This window comes from Corythoichthys intestinalis, chromosome 12 (assembly GCF_030265065.1).
Source record: "Corythoichthys intestinalis isolate RoL2023-P3 chromosome 12, ASM3026506v1, whole genome shotgun sequence".
Taxonomy (NCBI): domain Eukaryota; kingdom Metazoa; phylum Chordata; class Actinopteri; order Syngnathiformes; family Syngnathidae; genus Corythoichthys; species Corythoichthys intestinalis.
The window spans coordinates 3,194,468-3,215,000 of record NC_080406.1 but is presented as its reverse complement, the minus strand read 5'-3'; the positions used below and the strand labels follow the sequence as shown (position 1 = coordinate 3,215,000).

The 20,533-nt window shown below is 39.2% G+C and overlaps 1 protein-coding gene across 2 annotated transcripts; it reads left to right on the top strand.

The window, feature by feature from the left end:
• The first annotated feature begins 595 nt into the window (after positions 1-595).
• upf3a (UPF3A regulator of nonsense mediated mRNA decay) lies at positions 596-20,310 on the top strand. Of its 2 annotated transcripts, none has more exons than XM_057853216.1 (10): positions 596-804; positions 3,464-3,570; positions 3,643-3,749; positions 7,261-7,359; positions 9,122-9,232; positions 14,147-14,202; positions 14,276-14,434; positions 14,525-14,658; positions 15,203-15,500; positions 19,942-20,310. In XM_057853216.1, the coding sequence occupies exons 1-10, from the start codon at positions 673-675 to the stop codon at positions 20,131-20,133; spliced, it is 1,395 nt and encodes a 464-aa protein (XP_057709199.1). In that variant the 5' UTR covers positions 596-672; the 3' UTR covers positions 20,134-20,310. The 2 variants fall into 2 exon arrangements, with proteins under 2 accessions (XP_057709199.1, XP_057709200.1); XM_057853217.1 differs by having other exon boundaries at positions 15,203-15,488; positions 19,942-20,309.
• Positions 20,311-20,533: the final 223 nt, after the last annotated feature.

The window sequence follows — 20,533 nt, the reverse complement described above, 5'->3', positions numbered from 1 at the left end:
TGCAAGAGCAGAAACTGCTTTTTCAGCCCTGTCTCTTTTCCGCCTTACACAAACAGACAATACATATCGATTTGACTCATCACAAACCTACAAAAATTGAACCAAAAACACCAAACTGAGGGGCAGTCCCAAAATAAATGCACAACAGATTCTTGGGCTTCACAACAGAAGGTACAGTTCTTATTGAACATTTTCACAATAACATTTCTAGCTGGGTAAGTTCTGTGTATCAAAGTACATCTGCTTCACAAAACAGTTGACAAAAAATTGACACATACAGATGCAATTAACACGGTTATATTATCATTGCTAAATAAAATAAAATAAAATAAAATAAATAAAAAACATAGTTGTTTAACATGTAAAATTGATATAGAAATGTCAGGGGAAAACATGTATTCTCATCAGTATATATATATATATATTTAATTGCTAATTAATCTTATTGATTTCAATGTATAATCTTTTACAAAGCCAAAGATGTTAAGCACATAGGGCGAACAAATGATGTTATAAATTCTACAGGACGAATGGTTTTATTACGAATTTCAAAGGGTTATTTGTCCATCGTCCCATCCTCTCGCGACACCTGCAGGTCCTCGCGAGAACAACGCCAACCTACAGACAGCCTAGCAACAGCACACTCTCCAGGATTCTGAAAAATGGAGCGAGATGAGGTCTGAAAAGGAGCAAATGACGGCGAGCAAGGACAAGGGACTCGTCGAGATACAGTTCAGGGACAACTCCGGGGACCAGGACAACATTCCCAAACAGAAAGAAGAGAAGAAAGAGGTTTTTACGAAGGTGCTTAGCTCTGTTGTTTACGTTGAACGGGGAAACATGGCGGACGGCGGCTGTCTTTCAGCACCGCGGACAGAGATTCGAGAAAACGCTTGTTTCCCTTTGAATTGCTCTAAAAAGCCATGTTGGTCACGTATTTTATGGTTTTTACATGATTCGAATGTTTCTGCGCTGACTAGTTTGGCACTTTAATTTCGTTGTACACGTTACAGTGACAAATATTCTACGTGACGTATATTTTTAATAAATGAGTTCATCGTTTTTTAATCAATAGTTGAACTTAAATCTCCTCATCTGTAATGCCGACATCGCTGCACTTTCGCCACAAACGTTCACGGTTCTCACCCCCCAAAAAATCCCCATTAATTTCAATGGCAAAAACATCACATTTTAAACTTTCAAAATGGTAGTTCTCCTTCTAGTTTTTGTTTGTACCATTATTAATATGAATTCGTAACATCACGGAGCACAAAAAATAACCGCTGTATTTGTCAAAAACGTACAATTCTGTCCAAAATTTGAGAATTGCTTCCCCCCACAATTTTCAATTCCCCCCAAAAATTTGCACAAAAACGTGCCATTTCAATCTTATTTATTTTTAACTTAGACCTGCAAAAAAGTTCCATTCCATAGTATTTTTGACCCCTAAAAAATAAAAATCCTCAAATTTCCCCAAAATTAACAAAGAGACACCAAAAATCCCCCAGAATCAACAGGAAGCGACCCAAAATGCCCTAAAATCAACAGGAAGTGACATGAAAATGCCCCAGAATCAACAAGAAGTGACCCCTTAATTAACTCATTGCCAATGATCGACATTAAATTCATTAAAACATTCTTTTTTTTTTTTTAAACATTGTTCTTAATCAATTGTTCAAACACACATATATATACACACACAAAAACTGCTCAATATACCTATAAACTAAATTAAGAAAGAAAAAAAAAACATTTGCTCAAACAAAAACAACAACCTTATATTGTTCTTAACATGTAGCAGCTGGATTCAGCCATGTTGAATGAGTTGTGTCATATTTACTGTTGCCACTAGAGGGCACTGTCTCCACCCAAATCAATACATCTAAATGCAAACACTATCAAAACAAAGCATTACAACGCCACTCTAATTAAACGAATCCTCAAAGTAGCAAAATCAGCCGGGCCGAGAACCAAAAGTTGTATTTGCCATGTGGCAAAATGGATTTTGCCATGGGTCATTTTTTTGCCATGTGTCTTTTTTTTTGCCATGTGGCAAAATTGATTTTTTCATGTGGCATTTTTTTTGCCATGTGGTGCTACGGATTTTACTATGTGGCATTTTCTTAGCCATGTGTCATTTTCTTTGCCATGTGGCAAAATTGATCATGCCATGTGGCATTTTTCTTTGCCATGTGACAAAATGGATTTTGACATGTAGCATTTTTTTGGGGTATGTTACAAAATGGATTTTGGTTTGTGGCATTTTTTTTGGGAGGGAGGGGGCATTACAGCGCATTGACATTCAACTGGCACCCAAGTCAATGTGCTGTAATGTAAAGTTTATGGTCAAAAATCACAGCCACAGAAGTTTTTCTGCCATTAAATATGAATGGAAAATTTGGACGTGCATAGCCGTCAATGGCATAGCCTGACTTGGGTGCCAGTTGAATGTCAATGTGCTCTAATGTAAAGTGTATGGTCAAAAATCACAGCCACACATGTTTTTCTTCCATTTACCATGAATAGAAAATTTGGACATGCATAGCCGTCAATGGCATTTTTTCTTTGCCATGTGGCTTTTTTTTTTTTTTGACCATGTGGCAAAATTGATTTTGACATGTGACTTTTTTTTTTTTTTTTTTTTTTTGTATGTTACAAAATGGATTTTGGTTTGTGGCATTTTTTGGGGGGTAGGGGCATTACAGCGCAGTGACATTCATCTGGCACCCAAGTCAATGTGCTGTAATGTAAAGTGTATAGTCAAAAATCACAGCCCCACACGTTTTTCTGCCATTAAATATGAATGGAAAATTTGGACCTGCATAGCCGTCAACGGCATAGCCTGACTTGGGTGCCAGTTGAATGCCAATGTGCTCTAATGTAAAGTGTATGGTCAAAAATCACAGCCACACGTTTTTCTTCCATTTAAAATGAATGGAAAATTCGGACGTGCATAGCCGTCAATGGCATGGCCTGACTTGGGTGTCAGTTGAATGTCAATGCGCTGTAATGGTAAGTGAATGGCCAAAAATCACAGCCACACGTTTTTCTTTCATTTAAAATGAATGGAAAATTTAGACGTGCATAGCCGTCAATGGCATAGCCTCACTTGGGTGCCAGTTGAAAGTCAATGCTCTCTAATGTAAAGTTTATGGTCAAAAATATCAGCCACGCATGTTTTTCTGCCATTTAAAATGAATGGAAAATTTGGACGTGCATAGCCGTCAATGGCATGGACGTGCATGGCCTGCAAAACTGACATATACCCCATAAAAATGCCACATACCCCCCCCAAAAAATGCCACATGGCAAAATCCATGTTGCCTCATTGCAAAAAAAATGCTAAATCAATTTGAAATAAAACCTGTAAACATAACTGGAATCCATGGAGTTGCTGTATAATGGAAAAAATGGCCGTTTGTCATAATTTAGTCATTTACGTTTGTGCTTGATTGATGGACAGGTGGTCATTCGAAGGCTCCCACCTCACCTGACCAAGGAGCAGTTAGAAGAACAACTCAGCCCGCTTCCTTCCTACGATTACTTTGAGTTCTTCCCAGCCGATCCAAGGTATCTCCTTACTGCAATAGTGTGTACAGTGACATTTATGAATCGTTTTATTCATCACCTTTGTGTCTGTAGTTTGTACCCACATCTTTTCTCCAGAGCCTACATCAACTTTAAAAACCAGGATGATATCCTTCTCTTCAGAGACAGATTTGATGGCTACGTCTTCATTGACAACAAAGGTGACCACCGTTTTCTTTAAAACACCGCTTTGTGTTTGCTTTAAATTAGGGCTGTCAAACGATTAAAATTTTTAATCGAGTTAATTACAGCTTAAAAATTATTTGTAATTAATCGCGATTCAAACCATCTATAAAATATGCCATATTTTTCTGTAAATTATTGTTGGAATGGAAAGATAAGACACAAGATGGATATATACATTCAACATACGGTACATAAGTACTGTATTTGTTTATTGTAACAATAAATCAACAAGATGGCATTAACATTATTAACATTCTGTTAAAGCGATCCATGGATAAAAAGACTTGAAGTTCTTAAAAGATAAATGTTAGTACAAGTTATATAAATGTTATATTAAAACCCCTCTTAATGTTTTCGTTTTTTAAAAAATTTGTAAAATTTTCAATCAAAAAATAAACTTGTAGCCCGCCATTGTTGATGTCAATAATTACACAATGCTCATGGGTGCTTAAGCCCATAAAATCAGTCGCACCCAAGCGCCAGCAGAAGGCGAAAAAACTCCAAAAAACACAAGTAACAAGTTGGCATTGCACTGTGCTGTCATTTTAATCTGTTTGAGCGGGGCATCTGCGTTAATTGCGTCAAATATTTTAACGTCATTAATTGAGAAAATTAATTACCACCTGTTAACATGATAATTTTGACAGCCCTACTTAAGATATGGTGGTTATTCAAGTGTACCACTCATTGATTAATTTAATCATGGTATCTAGTTGGGCTGCACTGCAATTTATTTGACAGTGTCTCATAAGTATTCATTAATGATTCAATTCAATTTTATTTGTATAGCCCTGGATCACAACAACGTTGTCTCAAAGGGCTTTGCAGAGGCAATATGGTACACAATCAGAAACAGCAAATGAAGCAACAAAGATGAATAAATAAATTCAAGTCCTGGGTATCCCCCATCCTTAGACCCTCCATGTCGGCAAGGAAAAACTCCAAAAACTCCAGAGTCTTTGGGAGAAAATGAGAAACCTTGGGGAGTACCACAGTCAGGAGAGATCCACTCCCAGGACGGATAAACAGGAAGCCCCAGGACCGCTAATGGGAGTTAGCAGGCAAAGTTACAGTCTGTCAAGATGCAGTGGAGTAAAGGAACAAGAAGAAGTCCATCTAGCCAGATGAGACGGGGGTGGCAACGAGGACGTCCATCCAGCCAGGGGTCCGGACAGTCAGGAGGCCGCAGCTGAAAAATAGCCACTCCCCAGAGGGGAGGGGGGAAAGGGGATATTAACATTGGAAAATAGAAATAAAGTAAGAGAAGTGGTAGGTAGAGTGAGAAAAAGGAGATAGAACTCAGTGGCTGTACTTCCCCCAGCTTTATAGCTTCTAGTGCAGCTTAGAATGAACTGTGAGTCTACTCTGACGTCAACTAGCCTGACCATAAGCTTTGTTGAATAGGAACGTTTTTAATCTAATCTTAAATGTGCAGACTGTCTCGGCTTCTTTAATATTAGCTGGAAGCTGATTCCATAAAACGGGCTTGGTGGCTAAAGGCTCTAGCTCCGACAGTACTTTTAGAAACCCTGGGAACTACCAGTAGACCTGCATTCTGAGAGCGAAGTGTTCTGTTGGGGCGGTATGGAACCAGAGCATCGGTGAGATAAGATGGCCCTAACCCATTAATGGTCTTAAATGTAAGAAGGAGGATTTTAAATTTAATTCTAAACTCGACTGGAAGCCAGTGAAGGGCCTGGAGCACAGAGGTGATGTGCTCTCTTCTATTGATTCCTGTTAAAAGTCTTGCTGCTGATGATGACAATGATAATGACAATTCCATGTTGAAATTATGATGGTTTTATGACGCCACTGACAAATAAAGTGTGACCATTAATTATCCTTAAAGCACGTCGTGTTGCATTTTGTTCATTTAGTAACACATAAGCACAGTCATGTCATTCTCATAAAAAAATCGCCATAAAATTCTCAATATTGTTGACCTCATTGGCTTTCAGACCACTTGATGGTGCCATAAAGCAAACGAACCACCATGAAGCTTTGACCCAATTGGCTGCAAAGAAAAAATATGTACCGTATTTTTCGGACTATAAGTCACAATTTTTTTTCATAGTTTGGCTGGGGGTGCGACTTATACTTAGGAGCGACTTATGTGTGAAATTATTAACACATTATGATATCATTTCACATGTTATTTTGGTGTTTTGGAGTGACACTGATGGTTTTGTAAACTTGTTAGCATGTTCTTTATGCTATAGTTATCTGAATAACTCTTAATAGCTATGGCCACATTCACGTTCTGCCTTTGGCAATGTTTGTTCAATTGTATTATTGACTTTTTTTATATAGAAATGCATGCTTTTAGTTTGTGGCGCTTTCACGCCCATGTGGGGGCGCACTCACACTCGTTTACGTGAAAAAGAGCACTCACACGGCAGAAGAAGACCGACAGCTACGCAGCTCTGAGTGAGTGGGCGAGTTAGCGAGAGAGAAACACGGCTGCGTACCTACGTTCATTGTTTATGCTTGTAAAATATCGCTACAGAGGCAACGCCTGTGTGTATCATCTTTTCTGTTGTTGTTGTGTGTTTTCCACACGCGATCGGACACTTAGAGCCAGTTGTGTGGTTGTTTGAACAGTGTGCTAATGCTAGCGAATGCATGCTAACCATTTGTGTCATGCTGTAATAGCACCTAATTATCATTTATTTACGTTGATGCGAACCTGTTTGGTATCAAGGATAAAATTGATTCAGCAAATTATACGGACGTCCAGCATCATCTCATCTGACCAAAGCACACGGTCCCAGTTCAAGCCTGGGAGACCAAGATTGAGCTTTTTGGCAACAAACACTCTAAGTGGGTCTGGCGTGCCACGTAAGATGCGCATGCTGAAAAGCACCTCATACCCACTGTGAAGTATGGGGGTGGGTCAGTGATGCTGTGGGGCTGTTTTGCTTCCAAAGGCCCTGGGAACCTTGTTCGGGTGCATGGCATCATGAATGCTTTGAAATACCAGGACATTTTAAATCAAAATCTGTTGCTGGGTGAGCTGAAGAGGAGAGGACCCACGTCTCTGGATGATTTAGAGAGATTCTGCAAAGAAGAATGGCTGAAGATCCCTCTTTCTGTCTTTTCCCATCTTGTGAAACATTATAGGAGAAGATTAGGTGCTGTTTTCTTGGCAAAAGGGGGGTGTACAGAGTATTAACACCAGTGGTGCTAATAATTGTGACACACATTATTTGATGTCAAATAATTATTTCTTTATGTGGGATTTTTTCCCTACTGAATAAATGCACTTGTATTGAAGGTTGGATTTTTCTCTTTTTTTCCATTAAGGTCTCATACTATTTGAATTAAAAAAAAAAAAAAAAAAATAGAAGCTAAAAACGCATCTTAACCAGGAGTTCCAATAATTATGGAGGGCCACTGTATTAGCATCTAGTGAACACATAATTATGAAGAAATACATTGTTCAATCCACTGGTAACAGTGCTGACTAAGTCTTTAACCTCCAAACAGGTCAGGAGTTCCCTGCTGTGGTAGAGTTTGCCCCCTTTCAGAAAGTCTCCAAGAAGAAGCTCAAAAAGAAAGATGCCAAAGCCGGAAGCATCGAAGAAGGTAGCGTGAATTCTGCATCAGAGCCAATCAAATGATGTCAACACCAGCATCTGGTGTGATGTGTAAACAGTGTTGTCAGTAACAACGCGTTACTGACAACACCTTAAATTAATGCGTTACTATAGGCTGATTACTTTCTTTCAGCAACGAGCAATCTAACGCGCTCATTTTTGTACATTTTATAGTTAGTTTGTAATCATAGGCGGAGTTTTACATTTGTGGAACTGGGGGGAGGAGCATGTTGAAGACTGAAATGAAAGTCAAAAGTTTGGACACACTTCATAATTTTTGCGTTTATATATTTTCATTGCTATTGTAAATTCTCACTGAAGACATCAAAACTATGAACGAACATGTGGAATGGCAAAAAAAGTGAAATAACTGAAAACAGGTTTTGTATTCTACATTCTTCAAAGTATCCACCTTTGAGGTGCTTCCAAACTTTTGGCCAATAAAGTATATATATGTGCGCATTAGTGCTGCAACGATTAATCGATTAACTCGAGTATTCGATTAGAAAAAAATATTTGAATTAAATTTCATTGCCTCGAGTATTTGTTTAATTAAAGTGGCGTTGCAATGGTTTATTTTGAAAGTGTTTGCATTTAGTTTTATTGATTAGGGTGGATACACTGCCTTGTGGTCTGCCTCTTTTCACATGGCTGAATCCAACTGCTCCCTGTTAAGACCAACGTAAACTAAGTTTTGTTTGAGCTAATGTTTTTTGAATGCATTCATAATTTACTTTATAGGTGTATTTAGCAGTTTTTTGTGGGAATACGTGTCTGAACCATTTGTTAAGAGCATTGTAAAAAAAAAACTTTGCATTTTATAGCATTTAAGCATTTTTCATGTTCCTTATCCGATTACTCGATTATACAAACTAACTAATCCATCGATTAATCGAGGACTAAAATATTGGATTGCTGCAGCCCTAATACCCATCTTGATACTGTTCGAGGTCAATCAACTGTTCAAGTTGCTGTTGGTAGCGTTTGAAAGCTTAGGTTTAAAGAAATTCTAAATATCCATCTTGCCTCCTCTGATGTAGTTTTGGCGAAGCAAAACATAGGGTAGTCTCCAAGGTGCTAGTCACGTGATCTGTCCGAAAGATGATTTCGACCCATTATGAAAACTGTACGTTGTAGGATTTTTGCTCATTTCATTATTTTTTGGTTGTTTGTTTTATTGCTTTACAACTTTTATAGACAACATTTTAACGGCTAGGTCTTTATTTTAAAGGGGAAGTTCAGATCTTGGAGCTAGCAGGGGTTTAATTAGTCGTTGGAGTCGATTTAAACAAATTTCGTGCAGTTTGTCAGTTATTTGTTAGTTTTAGGGCTCCGGAATGGCTAAGCTAGGGTGAGTCAATGGTAGTTGAAATCAACTCCATCGACTAATTAAACCCCCGCTAACTCAAAGATTAAGCCTTATGTGAAAAACTCAATTACACGCGATTACATTTTTCTGTTATTTTTATGTTGAGGCAGCAAAAGGAGAAGTTATTTTTAACGTAACTTAGTTACTTTGATAATAAAGTAATCAGTAAAGTAACTAGATTACTTTTTTTTAGGTGTAATCAGTAATTAAATTACTTTTTTAAGTAATCCGTGACAACGCTGTGTGTAAAATACGGTTGTTTTTAATGGAACATCTCTGAAGGCGTGTCCTTCACTGCCCTGCCTCTAAGAAAATGCTTGTTTCAACCACATAGTCACATACTGTATCTGTGCCAGTACTTTAGTCTCACTTCCTCCTTCAGACCCGGAATACAAGCGATTCTTGGAAAACTACTCCTGTGATGAAGAGAAGTCCATGGCTAATCCTGAGACCCTTCTGGGGGAAATCGAGGCCAAGACAAGAGAGCTGATAGGTAAGCTTTCCAATGAATATTATTTGGGAATTTTAAGTTTCTTCACAAGAATTGCATCACTTTCAAAGTTACTCAAAATTTGTGTTTTAGTCTCCCAACGTCATGAAAAAAAAAGTATCGACGAAATGTTTTCAATGTCGAAAACAGCACTGGTCACAAGTAGGCCTGTCGCGAAAGCAAATTTTAGTGTGCGATAATTATCTCCTAAATTATTGCGCTATGCGATAGTATTGCGCCCCCCCCCCCTTTTTTTTTTAAAACCAATTTACAATAACAGTGAGAATACAGTGTATGTTAATTAGGGCTGTCAAACGATTAAAATTTTTAATCGAGTTAATCACAACTTTAAAATTAATTAATCGTAATTAATCGCAATTCAAACAATCTCTAAAATATGCCATATTTTTCTGTAAATTATTGTTGGAATGGAAAGATAAGACACAAGACGGATATATACATTCAACATACGGTACATAAGTACTGTATTTGTTTATTATAACAATAAATCAACAAGATGGCATTAACAGTCTGTTAAAGTGATCCACGGATAGAAAGACTTGTAGTTCTTAAAAGATAAATGTATGTACAAGTTATAGAAATTTTATATTAAAGCCCCTGTAATGTTTTCGTTTTAATAAAATTTGTAACATTTTCAATCAAAAAATAAACTACCGTATTTTTCGGACTATAAGTCGCGTTTTTTTCATATTTTGGCTGGGGTTGCGACTTATACTCAGGAGCGACTTATGTGTGGAATTATTAACACATTATGATATAATTTCACATGTTATTTTGGTGTTTTGCAGTGACACTGATGGTTTTGTAAAGTTGTTAGCATGTTCTTATGCTATAGTTATCTGAATAACACTTTATAGCTACGGCCACGTTCGCGTTCTGTCTTTGGCAGTGTATGTTCAATTGTATTATTGACTTTTTTATCTTGAAATGGATGCATTTAGTTTGTGGCGCTTTCACGCCCACGTGAGGGCGCACTCGCACTTGTTTACGTGAAGAAGAGTGCTCACACGCCAGAAGAAGACGGACAGCTACGTAGCTCTGAGTGAGTGAGTAGGCGAGTTAGCGAGAGAGAATAGACGGCTGCGAACCTACTTTCATTGTTTATGCTTTTAAATCATCTGTACAGAGGCAACGCCTGCGTGTATCATCTTTTCTGTTGTTGTTGTGTGTTTTCCACCCGCGATCAGACACTTAGAGCCAGTTGTGTGGTTGTTTGAACGATGTGCTAATGATAGCGAACGCATGCTAACCTGTTACTTATTACTAATAGTACCTAATTATCATTTATTTATGTTGATGCGAACCTGTTTTCTATCGAGGACCAAATGGATTCAGCAAATTATACGGACGTCCAGCATTGTCTTTTGGGAGTTCGCTGTATAGCCAGGACCGAGCCGTAACGTAGGACAGTATATTCACATTTCGTTGTTCATACACTGTACACTGTACATTTATTTAGCATGTTGTTCTCTATTGTATTTTAATATTAAATTGCCTTTCAAGATGACATGTCTGTTCTATGTGTTGGATTTTATCAAGTAAATTTCCCCCAAAAATTCGACTTATACTCCGGTGCGACTTGTATGTTTTTTTCTCTTCGTTGGGCATTTTATGGCTGGATCGACTTATACTCAGGAGCGACTTATAGTCCGAAAAATACGGTAGTAGCTCGCCATTGTTGATGTCAATAATTACACAATGCCAGTCGCACCAAAGCGCCAGCAGAGGGAGACAAAAAAAAACACAAGTAACAAGTGGACATGACACTGTTCAGTCATTTCTATCTGTTTGAGCGGGGCATGTGCGTTAATTGCGTCAAATATTTTAACATGATTAATTTTTTTAAATTCATTAATGCCCGTTAACGTGATAATTTTGACAGCCCTAATATTAATAGATCAACTACACCCATTTAAACACGATAAATGTTTACTCTTAAAGAAGAAATCACAACTAAAAACAATAGACCATGCCTCTTTGAAGTAAAAGACAACAATATTAATACCGCACAGAAGCACAGAATAAATAAAAAGTCTTTTTCAAGAAAAAAAATAAAATTGCACTTAATAACTTAAGCATATAGGCAAAATGTTCGTCTTCAAAAATGTCATCACAGATTGAGTTCCAATTCAGCGTCAATTCAGAAGTGGGATGTGTTTAGTGCTGCAACGATTTATCGATTAACTAGAGTAATTTGATTTTAAAAAAGCTTTAAATCAAATTCTGCTGCTTCAAATATTCGTTTAATTACTTTGGTGTTGTGATGGTTTGTTTTGAAAGTGTTTGCATTTAGTGTTATTGATTTGGGTGAATACACTGTCCTCTAATGGCAACAGTAAATATGACACAAGTCGTCTAACATCGCTGAATCCAGCTGCTCCCTGTTTTGACCAACATTAAATAAGTTTTCGTTTGAGCTAATATGTTTTTTATGCATTTGTAATTTAGTTTATAGGTATATTTAGCCATTTTTGTGGGAAATTGTGTTTGAACCATTGGTTAAGAGTGTTGTGTAAAAAAAAAAAAAAAAAAAAAAAAAACGTTTTATAGCACCTAAGCTAGCGAACTTTTGCAATGCAAGTTAGCCAATTGTTCTTTTCTTGGACTTAAAACCCCCTTTATTTATTTAAATACTGTTTGAGGTAAAGCTCAGGTATGGTGTTACACTTACAGTGCCTTGCAAAAGTATTCGGCCCCCTTGAACCTTGCAACCTTTCGCCACATTTCAGGCTTCAAACATAAAGATATAAAATTTTAATTTTTTGTCAAGAATCAACAACAAGTGGGACACAATCGTGAAGTGGAACAAAATTTATTGCATAATTTAAACTTTTTTGACAAATAAAAAACTGAAAAGTGGGGCGTGCAATATTATTCGGCCCCCTTGCGTTAATACTTTGTAGCGCCACCTTTTGCTCCAGTTACAGCTGCAAGTCGCTTGGGGTATGTTTCTATCAGTTTTGCACATCGAGAGACTGACATTCTTGCCCATTCTTCCTTGCAAAACAGCTCGAGCTCGAGTCTTCAGCTCTTTCCACAGATTCTCGATTGGATTCAGGTGTGGACTTTGACTTGGCCATTCTAACACCTGGATACGTTTATTTTCGAACCATTCCATTGTAGATTTGGCTTTATGTTTTGGATCATTGTCCTGTTAGAAGATAAATCTCCGTCCCAGTCTCAGGTCTTGTGCAGATACCAACAGGTTTTCTTCCAGAATGTTCCTGTATTTGGCTGCATCCATCTTCCCGTCAATTTTAACCATCTTCCCTGTCCCTGCTGAAGAAAAGCAGGCCCAAACCATGATGCTGCCACCACCATGTTTGACAGTGGGGATGGTGTGTTCAGGGTGATGAGCTGTGTTGCTTTTAGGCCAAACATATCGTTTTGCATTGTGGCCAAAAAGTTCAATTTTGGTTTCATCTGACCAGTGCACCTTCTTCCACATGTTTGGTGTGTCTGCCAGGTGGCTTGTGGCAAACATTAAACGAGACTTTTTATGGATATCTTTGAGAAATGGCTTTCTTCATGCCACTCTTCCATAAAGGCCAGATTTGTGCAGTGTACGACTGATTGTTGTCCTATGGACAGACTCTCCCACCTCAGCTGTAGATCTCTGCAGTTCATCCAGAGTGATCATGGGCCTTTTGGCTGCATCTCTGATCAGTTTTCTCCTTGTTTGAGAAGAAAGTTTGGAAGGACGGCCGGGTCTTGGTAGATTTGCAGTGGTCTGATGCTCCTTCCATTTCAATATGATGGCTTGCACAGTGCTCCTTGAGATGTTTAAAGCTTAGGAAATCTTTTAACTTTTTGGAAGCTTTAAACTTCTCCACAACAGTATCTCGGACCTGCCTGGTGTGTTCCTTGGTTTTCATAATGCTCTCTTCACTTTAAACAGAACCCTGAGACTATCACAGAGCAGGTGCATTTATACGGAGACTTGATTACACACAGGTGGATTCTATTTATCATCATCGGTCATTTAGGACAACATTGGATCATTCAGAGATCCTCACTGAACTTCTGGAGTGAGCCGAATAATATTGCACGCCCCACTTTTCAGTTTTTTATTTGTTAAAAAAGTTGAAATTATCCAATAAATGTTGTTCCACTTCACGATTGTGTCCCACTTGTTGTTGATTCTTGACAAAAAAATTAAATTTCATATCTTTATGTTTGAAGCCTGAAATGTGGCAAGATTCAAGGGGGCCGAATACTCTTGCAAGGCACTGTATATAGCGCTTTTCCACCTTTCAAGGCACTCAAAGTGCTTTACACTATCTCACCATCCACCTACTGGTGACGCAGCACCAGGAGCAACGTGGGGTTCAGTATCTTGCTCAAGGACTTAGACGAGTTCATCAGAGCGGAGAATTGAACCCACAACCTCTGGGTTTGGGGGACAATTACTCTATCACTGAGCCACGCCACCTGTATTTTAATTTATTTTTAAATGAAAGTGCAATTCTGCATCGTTTGAAGAATCTCTTGGGAATTTTATTTTGTATTTGTGATTAATGCTGTTCTGAAAGTGCTAAGCAAGCCTTTGTTTACATCTGTTAAAATTTATTCTGCAACACATTTAATGTAACCATGACTCAATGATTGGAACTAACAATTTGGTATATTAATTGACTCCTTAAATAATCGATAGCTGCAGCTCTACACATGCTCGAAATTGAAATCCCAGTTGAATCACACAATAGTATCCTGCATGTGTTTAATTTTCATAAACTTAAAGTCAAAATTTTCTATTGGCAATGGACATCATGTGACTGATTTTCCCTCAAAAGTTACTATCACGCAGCAAATTGTGAAAATACTTTTGATATGGCTCACACGAGAAGCTTAAATTCCGCCTACAGATCTCATTAAACATTACTTGTCCAATTCCAGCCAAACGGACAACACCCCTTTTGGAGTACATCAGAAACAAGAAAATGGAGAAGCAGGTGGGACACAAAACCACAAATATGAATCGTTCTTATTAGGAGAAAACACGAAAACATGCTTGAATCATTACAGAGAATCCGCGAGGAGAAACGAGAGGAGAGGCGACGGCGAGAGTTTGAGAAGAAGCGACAGCGGGAGGAAGAGAAACGGAAGCGACGCGAGGAGGAGAGGCGCAAACGGAAAGAAGCCGAGAAACAGAAGAAACTCTCGGACAAAGACATTAAAATCAAGGTGAAGGGTTTTCCGTAAAATCTGTGTGTATCCTGCAGAAGTAACAAGTACTGATGAATTTTTTTTCCTTAAATTTTTGCTGCGTATAAGCTGCTGAAGAAGAGCGACAGGGACGAAGACGTGGACTCGGACCGCGTAAAGGACAAAAGTGAAGTCGGGGATGTGGAAAGAGGAAAATGGGAAAAATCTGGCGGACAGATGAAGTCCAAGGATTCAAAGGAAAAGTAAGGACCAGTACTGCAACGATTAATTGATTAAAACGGGTGATTAGATTAGAAAAAAGCTTCAAATTAAATTTTAGCGCTTCGAGGATTCATTGAATTAGAGTGGCGTTGTAATTGTTTGTTTTGAAAGTGTTTTTATTTAGTTTTATTCATTTGGGTTGATACACCGCCTTCTAGTGGCAACAGTGAATATGACATAATTCATCTAACATCCAGCTGCTTCCAACATGATAAGTTTTTGTTTGAGCTAATATTTAAAAAAAACAAAAAACGACTAAATATACCGATAAACTTAATTAAGAATGCATGAAAAAACATATTAGCTCCAACAAAAACTTAACTTATGTTGGTTTTAAAAGGGAGCAGCTTGATTCAGCCTTTTTAAATAAGTTATGTCATATTCACTGTTGCCACTCGAGGGCAGTGTATCCAGCCAAATGAGAACACTGCAAAGGCAAGTATTGAGTGATCATGTTTCACTGCCATTGACAGCAATCGACATCCAAACAAGTGTATTCTACATCAACTGTAATCTCTCCACTAGAGGTCAACCCGAGAGCGACAAAGAGCAGCAGCCTCAGCCTCGCCGCCAACGCGACAAAGACCACCGCGGGAAAGACGACGACAGGAAGCGCCAGAGGCACCATTACGACTTTGATAAGTTTTCGCGGCGTAAAGACGAGACCAAGTGGGGTAAGGGTTACTGCCAGGACCGCGCCAAGAAGGAGGGCCATCACCACGCCTACGTCTTCTGCCCCGACAGCGGAGATAAGCAGATGAAGGAAGACCGGGACGAGCTGGCAAACAGGAAGGAGCGCCTCCGAAACAAGGTGAGCGAGAAGGTGAGCATGCGCTGGGGTTCATCTGATATTATACCTGTTATCAACTTGAAAACTGCATCTACAGTATTCATGACTTTCAGCAAAGACAGGCTAATACAGGTAGTCACCAGGTTACGAACGAGTTCCGTTCCTACGCTGGCGACATAACCCGAATTTCCGCGTAAATCAAATTTAAACCTTGTTTGATGATGGAGGATACACTGCCCTCTGGTGGCAGCGTCGGGTCTGTCTAGACCAGGGGTGTCCAAACTTTTTGCAAAGAGGGCCAGATTTGGTATGGTAAAAATGTGGGGGGGCCGACCTTGGCTGATATCCTTTACGTAGAACAATGTATTTAAGCAAATTCTAACAAGCCATTCTGTGTGTCACATTTGCGTCATTATTTTTTTAAATTAATAATTTCAACAATCTCGCAACTAACCTTTGTGGCGTTCTCTTTCGAGTCTCGGGCTCTTGCGAAAGACTGCTGCTGTGAAATTAAACTAGCTTCAAGTTGCATGAATTTCTAGCTACGTATCTTCCCTGTAATCTTGTCGTACATGTCAGCGTGTCTTATTTGGTAATATCGCCTCACATTGACCTCTTTAAAAACAGCGACTGTCTATTTGCAAAAGAGGCAGACACTGTTGTTGCGTATTTTAGTGAAGAAATAGTCCAATTTCCACCTATCCATGAAGCGTCGGCCGTCGCAGTCAACTTTTTTGTTGTTGATTGTCGTCATTTTAGAAAATTAGGAGTAAAGGGTCACACGAGGTAATGTTTAGAGTGCTGCTGCCTTTAAGTGGGTAAATGAGGAGCAGCATTTAGTGTGTAAGCTACTTCATATGCTGGTAGCAGTACTGCTGACCAATTTATTAAGTCGGGCGGGCCAGACGTTATTGATTTTATGACAGAGGCTGGGGGCCGGATGAAATTTGACCACGGGCCGCATTTGGCCCCCGAGCCGGACTTTGGACATGTCTGGTCTAGACTGTCGCCTCAGTTCAGTTCAAGTTTATTGTCCCCTAAGAAGGGGAAACTTATCTTACAGCAGGCAAGCATTCAGATAACACAACAACAGGTAGCTCATACACATAAAATAACACAGACTACAATCGCATCTAGGTGCAAGAATTGTGCAAATTTAGCAGCCTAATCGTACTTGGTAAGAAGGAGTTCTTTGTCCTGTTGGACTCAAAACGAGGGACTCTGACTCTCCTGCCTGAAGGGAGGACCTCAAACAAACAATGAAGACGATGATCTGCACCATCCAGTATGTCATTTGCCTTCCTAATAACCTGCCTCTCATAAATATATGTTAAGGGGACCTGCGGACTCAGAGGTCTGACATGGATAAAGGATAGCTGTGCTAAGGTTTGGCCCACATAAGGCTATAAGTTGTTTCAGCTAATATATGTTTGTGTATGCATTTGTAATTAAGTTTACTGCTCCAGTTTGTGGAGTTAATGTGAGCGATTTGCTATGAGAATTGTAAATACATTAGCATTCATAGCATTGAAGCTAGCAGACTTTTGTTAGGCAAATTAGGCTAATTTAATGTACTAAAGCTACATATTGATCAGACTAGAGCGACGTTTGAACAGCAATTGTTTTTTGTCAAGTGTTTTATTGTTAAAATGCGTGTCGTTTTGAACATAAGTGTATTGAGTGTGTTCCAGCTTTACAAATTTTCAAAAGTGAAGGAAGTCAAAAGCTTCAAAAACCACAATCACCTTGTTTGCTTTCTGTCAAGCTGAACAACTTCACGTTTAGTGAGGACAGAACACATCATATTAATAATACATTAAGGTGAAAAAATAAGATACTGTGAGGTACAATAAGGTACTGTTTATGTGACTAAAAAAAATGACTGGAAAGAAAATAGCTGACGAGACTCCGGCGTCATAAATTTGAAATCATTTAAGTCGAGTACGTCGTAACCCGGGGACTACCTGTACGGTGTATTTAGAAATTTAATGGACAAAAAAAATAGGAGTGAATGGTACAGGGTTAAGGCATTTCCGGGCCACTTTTTGTTGATTTGGGGGCATTTCCAGGTTACTTCCTGTTGATTTCAGGTCACTTCCTGTTGGTTTTGGGGCCTTTGTGGGTCACGTCTTTGTCAGTTCATTGGCTGCCATTGACAGCGTTAGACGTCAATTCCATTTTGACAAAAATCCAGGCGGCGAATGACTGAGTGTGACTGCTGACCCAAAAGTGAACCAAGTGTAGAAATGCACAAATGTCCAGTTTTTTTGTGCTCATGTCAAATTAAAAGCATAAGATTCTGTATGTACAGGATGAATTGGGGATGTGACGAAATATCGAAATGGTGATATACAGTGCCCTCCATAATTATTGGCACCCCTGAAAAAGATGTTTTTTAGCTTCTAATATTTTTTTTAATTCAAATAATATGGGACCTTAATGGAAACAAAGAGAAAAATCCAACCTTCAATACAAGTGCATTCATTCAGTGAGGAAAAAAATCCCACATAAAGAAAAAATTATTTGACATCAAATAATGTGTGTCACAATTATTAGCGCCCCTGGTGTTAATACTTTGTACAACCCCCTTTTGCCAACAAAACAAGGTCTGGGGACTGAGATGGCCATGGGAGGAGCTTGATTTTTGTGTCTGGTGAACCATTTCTGTGTAGATTTGGCCATATGTTTAGGGTCATTGTCTTGCTGAAAACACAGTGACGACCCATCTTCAGCTTTCGGGCAGAGGGCAACAGATTTTGATTTAAAAATGTTTAGGGACTACAGATGTAAATTAGCATATACTTGCTACAATCTGGCATATTTACATCTTTTTAGATGTTCATCAATGTTTACTGTCCCTATTAAATAAATAAAAAAAATAAAAAAATGTCCTGGTATATCAAAGCATTCATGATGCCATGCACCCTAACAAGGTTCCCAGGGCCTTTGGAAGCAAAACAGCCCCACAGCATCACTGACCCACCCCCATACTTCACAGTGGGTATGAGGTGCTTTTCAGCATGCGCATCTTTCGTGGCACGCCAGACCCACTTAGAGTGTTTGTTGCCAAAAAGCTCAATCTTGGTCTCACACAAAAATATAGCCTGGGACCGTGTGCTTTGGTCAGATGAGACCAAGAAAAAGCTCAATCTTGGTCTCACACAAAAATACACACGGTCCCAGGCTTCAACTGGGACCGTGTGCTTTGGTCAGATGAGACCAAGATTGAGCTTTTTGGCAACAAACACTCTAAGTGGGTCTGGCGTGCCACGGAAGATGCCCATGCTGAAAAGCACCTCATACCCACTGTGAAGTATGGGGGTGGGTCAGTGATGCTGTGGGGCTGTTTCGCTTCCAAAGGCCCTGGGAACCTTGTTAGGGTGCATGGCATCATGAATGCTTTGAAATACCAGGACATTTTAAATCAAAATCTTTTGCCCTCTGCCCGAAAGCTGAAGATGGGTCGTCACTGGGTCTTTCAGCAAGACAATGACCCTAAACATATGGCCAAATCTACACAGAAATGGTTCACCAAACACAAAATCAAGCTCCTCCTGTGGCCATCTCAGTCCGCAGACCTTGTTTTGTTGGCAAAAGGGGGTTGTACAAAGTATTAACACCAGGGGTGCTAATAATTGTGACACACATTATTTGATGTCAAATATTTTTTTCTCTATGTGGGATTTTTTTCCCCACTGAATGAATGCACTTGTATTGAAGGTTGGATTTTTCTCTTTGTTTCCATTAAGGTCTCATATTATTTGAATAAAAAACAATTATTAGAAGCTAAAAAACACATGTTTTTCAGGGGTACCAATAATCATGGAGGGCACTGTATATATAATATATATATATATTTCTGTCTCCATCCGTGTACCCGTTTATAATGCGCACCATGATTTTACAAGTTGATTTTGGGGGAAAAAAGTGCGTGTTATATTCGGGAAATTACGGTATTTTATGGATCACTTTCTGTTGATTTTGAGTTACAGACCTGGGAATCACCCGAATGAATAGGCAGTGACTCAAAGTCAATAGGAAATGACCTATGAATGCCCTAAAATGAACCGCAAGTGACCTATAAATGCCCTGAAAACCCAGAGTCTACACGGATTGGGCGTCGTGCACCGTCAATGCAGCCTTAGCGTTAACTGAGACACTATTATGGTGGAAGATTTTGGTAGCAACTTGATGGTTCCTTTTTATTTTTTTAGATATTGACACCTTTCTAAAATGATATATTGATTGGCTTTTGGGATACAAAGCGTCACGTTATATCACCATTTCGATATTTCGTCACACCCCTAGTTCCCACCCCTAGTATGAATGAGCTACGAGGTGCCTGTCAGGCAGAACAATCCCGCGGGCCCAATCTGACACCCTGGTGGTCCGCTTCTGGCCCGCGGGCCACATGCCTGACACCCATGACATAACCCATAAGATGTCATAACTTGTTCCTCACTGTCCTGTGTAGGACCGCCCAGCCATGCAGCTGTACCAACCGGGCACGCGAAATCGCAAAGGCATCAACTCGGCCGGCAAAGGCTACGATTGCGTGCAAGCCGGTCACTCGCCGGAGAACGAGGCGGGGGCTTGCTTCGAGGTGGCCGCCATGGCGACAGTGTTGGACAAAGCCTACGACAATAGCAACGACGAGCACTTGTGAGGAAATGCCCATCATTTACAAGCGAGGTTTTAAAACCGATGCTATTTATTTTCTTATAATGTACGTGATATTCATTTATATGAGATCAATTCCACAAAAAGAGTTATGAAATAGAAATAATGCACTTGTTCAAAATAAATTCCTGCTTTGTGTGCCAGGAGAATAAACAAACACTGTGTCGTTTTTATACTAACATTTAACGATTGTTTCTGTCTTAGAAAGTCAACTTTACAATAGTCTGATACATATTATAACTGAAGACGGAACTGAATAAAATGTTTTGTGGCAATCTTATCCTGTGATCTCGAAAAAGGCCTGAAGCTCCGCCCACTGTACCCCGCCCTTTTGAACGAACATCACAATGACGTACCGCAAGCAACACATCACTTTTGCTCATTGA

What these genes read in the sequence shown, in the direction of transcription:
- upf3a (XM_057853216.1), top strand. Translation starts at nt 673, where the DNA reads ATGAGGTCTGAAAAGGAGCAAATGACGGCGAGCAAGGACAAGGGACTC. An exon ending in AGCCGGAAGCATCGAAGAAG is followed by an intron (nt 7,360 to 9,121) that starts GTAGCGTGAATT and finishes TTCCTCCTTCAG; the next exon opens with ACCCGGAATACAAGCGATTC. An exon ending in GAAACAAGGTGAGCGAGAAG is followed by an intron (nt 15,501 to 19,941) that starts GTGAGCATGCGC and finishes TGTCCTGTGTAG; the next exon opens with GACCGCCCAGCCATGCAGCT.